The sequence below is a fragment of the Clinocottus analis genome, unplaced genomic scaffold (genome assembly GCF_023055335.1).
Source record: "Clinocottus analis isolate CAN_PGR_092001 unplaced genomic scaffold, fCliAna1.0.p SCAF_10, whole genome shotgun sequence".
NCBI classification, from domain to species: Eukaryota; Metazoa; Chordata; class Actinopteri; order Perciformes; family Cottidae; genus Clinocottus; species Clinocottus analis.
In genome coordinates, this window is record NW_027175821.1 from 18501121 (window position 1) to 18510175 (window position 9055).

Sequence of the window (9055 nt, forward strand, 5' to 3'; positions counted from 1 at the left end):
ATTTTAAATGAGGAGACCAAGGCTGGAGCACTCTGACTTTGGGGCCCTTTCTATGGACAAGGGTGCTGCTGGTTGTGGTAATCTGCTCTCACAAGAGAGTACTCACACTCTTGTGGCAACTCTCTCTTCTTCCTCTTTTCTCCTTTCACTTTCCTTGTGGAGAAATCCAGTGCTGAATAGTTAACTCTCTTTGCTTCAGCATCCTGCAAAGAATATTTGTGTAAATGACCAATATTTCAGAGATTTGGGATGCTCAAGACCAAGAGTGCAGATTATTTTACAGTAAATTTACATTGATCTGAACATACTTTTCGTCATGAGCACTATACTTAATCATGTATTAGTGACAGATATTATTTTGTATGTACATACTCAACACTTATAGATGTGTCTTGTGGAGCTAGTGGCAGAATATTTATCACACCTACAGATCTAGATTGCTAGCTAGTGCGAAGCAGACACACACGTCCACATATTTACCAGATCATCACACTGATCCACAGTTGACCTGTCATGTCCAGGATGGTGGGAAGAGCTCTCTGCTCCTGTTAAAATAGAAACAAAGCCATCAGAATGTGTACACACATATCGATGTGGTTTAGATCACATGTTCACGTTTGCCTTCACGGAGACGTGTAAGTGATGTAATAAACAGTAAACTGCTCCATTGGAGCTTTCTGCAGTCAGGGTGGCGTGGTGTTTTACTCAAGAGCAGCTGGGTGATAGTTTGTAATGACAGGGAAGTTGGATGTTCACTATTATATTGTGGTCGAACATAACTCAACGAGACAACGAAAAAATTTCAACTTAAACTCACATATTCTGTTTTAACTGCAAAGCATTTTCATTCATTGAGATCTTTATGGTACAATCTCAAAAAGCGCAACAGAAGTGAAAGTAAAATATGATGAACCTACCTTTGCAATTTTTGCAAACTTTCCTTTGATTGAAAATGAGGACGATGATCACAATCCCACAGCAGGCCAGCAGTACTCCAAGCACAGGCACAACGACTGGGTCCGGTTGTGGTCCTGGACTGGACCCAGTTTCTGAATCACAAAGAAAGCAGTTTGTAGACTCTTGGGAGTATTCCTATGTTACATGTTAAACAGTGACATTTAGACTATTAACGACCACAATTTATAAGTTTATGTTCAATAAAGTGTAAAGTCAAGAATACGCTTTCCTATATTTGCATTGAAGAGTCACACAAAATACTGAACAGTGATTTATAAATGCAACTTGAAAAACGTAAAGCTCATAGGGAACAAAACCTAATTACTGCGCTAACTTAATAATGTACTGCCTCTATGAAATAGTTATAACATTTAGTTGATAACTAATGCTTCAAGTTTGTATTAACGCTAAGGTATCCACTTAGACTAATCAACAATCTTATATTGATTTACAATCACATGAACATGATTTGAACTGTAAAAACGTACTTGTGTCCACTTTGGTTCCTCCACCAAACAGGATCTCTCCACATGCGGCCACAGCACAGTAGTACGTCCCAGCATCAGAGGAGTTGTGTATAGTTTTGGACAGACTGTACGCACAACTTCTTTCTTCTTGTGTGTCACTGTGAGTGAGAATGAAGCCTGGATGAGATTCTCCTGATCCAGATCTGAACCAGTGCACACTGTGTCCACCTGGACACTGGACTCTGTCCTCTTTGTTCTTGGAGAGAAGTGAACACTGGAGAGTCACTGAGCCGCCCGGCTGGACCGACTCAGTGTGCGGACTCTGTTTCACGTAGAGAGACCTCTGATGATTACAACCTGTGTGATGCAGGTCACAAGACATCAGAGGAAATTATTGATCTTCATGAAAATAAATGTGGCTCAAACTCTGCAAGTAAAATATGTTTTACCTTTAACAGCCAAGAAGATGCCTTTGACAAAACTGGATGAAAATGCACCGACATTGAAACAGAAGTATGTTGCTTCGTCCTCTTTTCTGATATTTCTGATGGTTAGAGAAATCTGAGTCTTCTCATATTTTAATGTGAAGCGTGAGTTGTCAAATTTTTCACCAACTGTCATTTTGCGACGAATAACAGCCACGACTTGTTGAAGTATATTTCCCAGAGGCTGCTTGTACAAGTAAAATAATTTGCCTTCCATCTCAGAAACTGGACACTGCAACGTAACATTTCCACCAAGTTCAGCCAAAGTCAAAGAGACGTGTTGAGGAACCTCTGCAGTTTGAATCACATCTGAAGAAAAGAGACAGACAGTAACAGCGTGACAGCACACGATAAGTAAATAGGTCAAGTAAAGTGTTTACTCTTCAAAAGATTATTACATGGTCGTGTCTTCTCAAAGTAGTTAAGAATTGTACTTACAAACTGTACAAAGTAGGACTAAAGCAGCCAGTCCCGAGTTCATTGTGGTGCAGCACTCTTGTCTTGCACTACTGATGTCACACAACCAAGTGGAACATAGTCAAAGTATATGATGGGCTGAGCTATAGAAAGTGACCTTCCTCCTTCATTCGGCAAATTTTTTCATTGGATGGGAAAATCTACATGTTCTAGTATGTGTTGTATTTCAATACAGTGTCTTTATTTTGATCGCATGACTCAATTCATTGCGATTTTTTTCATTTTTTATAGCCATTGTGTTTTTCCTTTTTTAAGAGCAAGTACTGACTTCTTGACTGCACGTGTGTATTTAAAGGTTGTGGTGTGTAGAAATGTGTTTATTCATTTTGATAGCATGCACACAGGTCACACAATCCACGTTTTCCATTTCCTGCCCGTTTCGATGGTATTCTACTGGTCAACCAAAAAATCCACAACTCGCCCTCAATTAGGCTGCCACATGGTTTGTTACACTGAACAATCTGCGAAGCTGTCATTGTTTGGAAAAGAGCAGGCACTTTCAAAAAGTACTCTGTCGGTGATTGGTGATCTGTTTCTCACCGTCAGTCGAGAACAAACACCTTCTCCTTTGAGAAATGCCTTCAGTGCTGTTCTTTGTTCTTCTTTCACTGAAGAAATATTCTCCAGATCTGATGTAACGAGGCCAAGCCCCTATTCAGAATTAATGTAATTGATTAGAATTGTTGTTTTGAACAATTTGGCTCTCCGTGGCGCCTCTCAGGATGCTGATTGGTCAAAGCCACAATGGTTTGGGCACAAACGCTTTACTTGAAGCCTGACAAGATCTCGCATGATCTTACGATATCGCGAGAAGTCGTGCAAGCTGAGCCGTAACTTGCCTCCGAAAACAAACCTGTGACTTACTGAGCGGTTGGTTTACACAATGGAGCCATTTATGGCCAACAACAGCTCGTTCCGATGGCTGGAGTCCAGTTTTACAGTGATACTTCATGCACTTTTGATAATTGTCTAAATTTGGACATCCAGTCAACACTAAGAGGTGAAAAGGAGGACTTCTGAAACAGCATTAGCTTCAGCGTAGCTGGTAGCCTGCAGGTTTTAATGACAGTTGCGTGGAAAGGTGAAACAAAATTTGGCCAAAGCCACACAGAGCACGATGGACTTCTTCATCATCCATCTCATGACCTTCTTTACTTCATTAGCGCCTCTTGGTCTTGATATCTTCATGGTCTTGGCAGCACTCTGAAATAGTTTGCTTCATTTATTATTTCCTCTTTTTTAACTGGCCGTTGTTTTCCGAGTCTAAATGTTTGCTTTGAAATGCATGTGCACATTCAAACAGAAAGTGAGAGATCAAATAGCCGACTGTCTGTGGTCTTCACCGATGAACTGCTGTGTAGCTGTCACCCATAACCTCCCACGACTGTACAGCAAAGCTGACAAAAACACATCAGTGCATTTTAGGTTGTAGGCACAGTTAGTTTCCATGTTGTAACATACACAATGTAAAACATGTAAGTGGACAACTACTCAATTGAATAAACCCGTCATTCTTTCTGGTCTCGCAGCACTTTGTAAATGCCTTCTGCATGAAGCGAGAAGAACCAGCAACGCTGCATGCAACAGCTGCACAGACAGACACAAGCTGTGGTGGGACATTTTTACACCCTTTGACAAACCTTCAAGGCAGAGACTTAAGCAGCACTCGCTCACCTATTTGCAGATAGATGAATGAGATGAATGAAGATGGGGTGAGTGATGGCATGCAGGACGGTGGATGGACGACACCTCTGGTTCCAACGAAGAAGCTATACAAAAAAACCAGCCTATGCACATGTGCAGCACAATAGTTCATTACTAATACAACTCATTCAACTGGGCCTGCAGACCGCATGGCTTTAAACATCACACACAATATAGCAACTAATTAGCAAACATACATAACTTAATGCATTCAATTACAATCATTACACCTTCATAAATGTTTTTTGTATCCCGTTCAGATTTATCCCGACTGGTTTTAGTAGAATACACAATTTACTTCAACATATCATCGAACATTCCTGCTAACGAAGCTAACACACAACGGTAAAAGCATTTAACGTCAACCAACTCACCAGGATATCAAATGTTCAAAGTTCTAAGTATCTCTGGGCGAAACTGCAGCTCTTCAATGACTCGTCGTTCAACATTCAATTTAAAGTTTCTAACTTTTCTCTGTAGGAATCAAACTAATCTTTTCCTCCTCACAACTCCTACTGTACTGAAACTCAGACAATAAAAAAAACAAAGATCCTCTATTAAGAGATGGATTATCACTTCTATCGATCTTTGTACATTTAGTAACAAAGATTGTATATTACGGAAAAGATTGACTCTCCTAGCTGTTTTCTGTGTACAGAGAAAAACGGCTGCGTGACAACCTGTCGACCTCACTGAAGGGGACAGTAACATAGTTCAAACATAATAATTAAGATCCCAGATTAAATTATTCTGGTTACATCCGCTTGACCTCTTCACTCTTCATAATGGAGAGAACCCCGCTCCCTTCGGTGGTTGTCGGGGAGCTAGCGGAGAGCAAACAGGGAACTAGCAGCAGCGCTAGCTGGCTACATCAGGAAGCTAGCAGAGACACCCACCGAAGGTAGTATCGACTTGTAACCCGACTTTTATGTTTGTTTGTTTCTGCCGGCCGGCTCCCGGCAGTGACAACTTATCGTCTCTTTCGACTTCTGGGCCACGACCTGGGAGGGAGGGAGGGAGAGGGAGGCGGGATCTTGATCATGCGCTAAGGCGCATAGTCCAGTTCCTAATCCAATTCACCGTTTACATGCCGGGATGTCCGAATTATCAACCCAGTCGGATCGAGTTATCCAGAGGTGTTAATCGGATCGTAGTCGGACCGCAGCTATTCGAATAAAGGTGTTTACATGAACGGGATAATTTGATTTCAAACTCCGGTTTGGAGAGAAATGTATAACTCAAATCCTGCAATACGGAGCTTTTGAGTTTAAAGAATCATCGCTCTCATTTAACATACACATCAATAACCTTCTGGGTTTCCTGTATCGAAACAAGGCCTCCTTCACAAATTCACCCTTGTGAGTACGACCATCCTTCCTCTATTTGACTACGGCGATATCATTTTATAAAATGGCATCAAAGACTAGCCTCAGAAAACTGACACACTCGGTTTTGCCACATGTGCACCCTTCACCACTCACCACTGATCTTTACAGACTGGTGGATTGTTCCTCCCTCCACACCAGGCGGCCACAACACAAACTGCTCGTGGTCTACAAATCCATTTAAGGAACGTAATGGAAGATTTCCTCAGTTGATCTGCTAAGGAGGAATGAAATCTCTGAATCAAAATTGTCTTTCGTCCATTTATTCTTGCAAGAAGGAAAGGTATGCACAGCCACTCAGGTCAGCCTGTGACACAAGAGTCAATGAAGCAAAAGTCACAGCCCTCTTTTATACATGTTGAGTCACACCTTCATGACACGTGAAACAAAGGGAACACTAAGTACTGGCCCATCTTCGACCTTTTGTCTCTTGGTTTTTGAGATATCAAAAAAGTTACAATTTCCCTTAGCCTGGGAAATCAAACCCTTATCAGTTCACGAACTCCCTGACCCCTCACTACCTCTCAAAACTTCTGCACATTTCTGACAGTAATCACCATTTAAGATCCAGTGACTTCATTAGTCTCATCATTCTAAAAGAGCGTACTATGTTTGGTCTAAAACGCCTTTCATGTTGCCGCCGAAAATGACTGAAAGTCACTACAAAACACTCAAACTAACAGCGCTCACCTTTCTCAACATGTTCAAACAAAAGCTGCAACAAGTCACAGTTTACAGCTGTACTTGCTGACCAGCCCTCACTTCTCTCTCTTCCATTTTTACAAAGAACATCCAGTTATCCGCCTTTGTGTGTACGTAGTGCTTATAGATTGACCCATGTTGTGTTTAGTCATTTTCTCATGTGTCACACTGTCTTGCTGTTTGTGTCACTTGTGTGGACTGTGCTGCTGCCTCTTGGCCAGGTCGTCATTGTAAATGAGAATTGGTTCTCAATGGATTTTACCTGGTTAAATAAAAGGTAAAAAAATATAAATATAAAAAATGTAGGATCCAGTGTTTTTGGAGCTCGTTGTTGGAAGAAAGAATCAGGACGTCTTTGTCTCTGCTCCTTCAATTTTGACCACTCTTCTTTTTTATTATGATATTTGTCTTTTGCAAGTTCCCCGACATTTTGGGAATGGAGAATACGTCATTGCTGGATTAAATCTTGTAAGTGTGTCATTTTGATGATCTTAACTTTCACAATGTCTTTATTGTGGTCTAACTTACCACAGCTTAAACATGAGGGAAGGAAATGGATAAGTGTATTCTGGACAGAGATAATATCTCAACCATAAATCTCAAAAACAACGTGTCTGCTTCACTTCAGGGTTTTGGAAACCATATGTTACATTGACTCTATCAGCTGTAGAAGCCACCATCAACCAAATGTGCGCTGATGGTGTTGTTTCATGTGTTACGGTTGGAAAATATTGAGAGACCAATCAGATTGCTCTGAAACTGGTCCCTCCCACGTCATATGATTACATTAAGGCATGCCATCTTCTAATATGGTTTATTTAACTGCAGTCTCAAGTGGATTCACAAGAAAATGATGACCATATTTTATTTACTGCTGATTCTCAGAGTGGGGCGTAAGTACGAGTAGAAATGTCAGATTTACTTTGGATACACATTTATATTATGGTCATGTTTTCACAGTAATTTAGCAGGACATACCTGATTCTTTTTCTGTCATTAATCACTGATCTGTGTTCCTCTGATATTTTCAGGATGCACAGATGATCAGATCTCTGAAACAAAGACTGTTGGTGTTGGACACAATGTGACTCTGACTTGTGCTCGCGACACATCTCTGCTCAAAGTAACCTTGTTTTGGATCAGACTTGTTTCTGGAAACTTACCTGAAGTCTTGGGAGGAACATTTACTTTTGATTTTGGGGTTATTAATAAGACTCCTCGCATTACAGCAAAACAAGAACCTGGAACATTTCTGCTTCATATTCGTGAAGCAAAGCTCAGCGATGCTGGACTGTACTATTGTCTAAAAATACACGGCGTTGAGATGACATTTTTGAATGGAACATTTCTGAGAATTGGAGGTAAATATTATTTAGCAGTTTTATGTTTAAATTCCCTATATGTGTGTGTTTGTGTGTACATATATAAATATAGTACATGTGTGATATTTATAGAACAGTGTTTGTATAAACAATAATTTTTAACAACGTTTATTATCATTATCATCATTTCCCAGGACCAGAACCTGATATCACTGCTGTCCTCCAGGACCGTACATCTGAGCCGGTCCGTCCAGGAGACTCGGTGACTCTGCAGTGTTCAGTCCTCTCAGACTCTGAGAAGAAAGCGTGTCCAGGAGAACAGAGGGTGTTCTGGTTCAGAGCCGGATCAGATGACTCTCCTCCCAGTTTAATGTATGTTCATGGAAACAGAACTGCATGTGAGAAACGTCCTGAGGATAAATGTGTGTACAGCTTCTCTCAGGACGTCAGCTCCTCTGATGCCGGGACTCTTCACTGCGCTGTGGTCACATGTGGAGAGATCTTATTTGGAAAAGGAACAAAACTGGACATTAAAGGTAAGGGCCAAACATTTCCAAATAAATCATTAATAAAGATTACCTTTGAATCCATGTAGATCAAGTATTACAAAGCAATTGTACCTCTTGTCAAAATAGTTAACTTTGATAATATGCTCATTTCTGCATAATTTCAGCACCCAACAAGTGGGATTTGCAGAAGGCCAACACAGTTGTGATTGTGCTCTTAGCACCTCTCACTATAAGTCTGATTGTTATTGCCGTCCTGATTTACACCATCAAGATAAAAACATGTGCCTGTTGCAACGGTAATATCAGTTTCTCACAGTATGTTGAGTTACCACGACTGATTTATGTAAATAATTATCCTAAATCTGTATTTATTTTAAAATACAGCTGCCGTTGCTCTGCAAACAAATGCTGCTACAGCCGATCAGCAGGTAAGGTTTAAGAAGAAAAGATGACACTGGAGAAGTTATTGACATGTTGTTTTCCTCTCCACATATCTAGAACATAAAATATGCTATTTTATAATATAGTTCCTCTATTTATTCAGAGAAATGAGGACTTATTGGCATATTCGGCACCAACCTTTACCAAGAGGAACACTGGCAGAACAGAAAGAAAGAACGTAAAACCATCCAAGGAAGAAACCATCTACTCTGATGTCAGGACTTGACAGATTGGATGGACTTGTCCATCCAATCTGATGGATTTGCTCATTAAAGCTAATATGCATCTTGTCTGGCACACTGTTGTAAATATGCTGCTTCACTCCTGATATTGGTTAGTTTTTCACTTTGACAACCTCGGAAAAAAAATGTTTATCTTGTGTTTTAATGGCTTTTGTTGATATTCTACCTGCATTGTTAAATCTTATATCTCCAATATTTTATAAAATGCTACCACTCAAATACACTGTTTGAAAGATTGAAAGAGTCAGAGGGTTGAGGAAGTTCTCTTGTATCTGATGTGCTGTTTTAACTTCTCCGATACGTATCAGAGCTAAGGCGCGCCGTTTTCTAAAAAATTAAAAAATCCAGAAGGTTTATTTACTAT

General features: G+C 40.3%; 1 protein-coding gene across 1 annotated transcript in view; it reads right to left on the reverse strand.

Moving 5' to 3' along the window:
- LOC137788391 (uncharacterized) overlaps window positions 1-7589 on the reverse strand; it is an 8426-nt gene extending 837 nt beyond the window's left edge. The window contains exons 1-5 of the mRNA XM_068581195.1: window positions 1874-7589; window positions 1446-1781; window positions 918-1049; window positions 481-545; window positions 1-203 (exon numbers count right to left, since the gene is read on the reverse strand). The exon at window positions 1-203 is cut by the window's left edge and continues 837 nt beyond it. Of these exons, the coding sequence (XP_068437296.1) occupies window positions 51-203; window positions 481-545; window positions 918-1049; window positions 1446-1781; window positions 1874-2126 (939 nt within the window). The 5' untranslated portion in view covers window positions 2127-7589 and the 3' untranslated portion in view covers window positions 1-50. The remainder of the gene's footprint in view (window positions 204-480; window positions 546-917; window positions 1050-1445; window positions 1782-1873) is intronic.
- Window positions 7590-9055: the final 1466 nt, after the last annotated feature.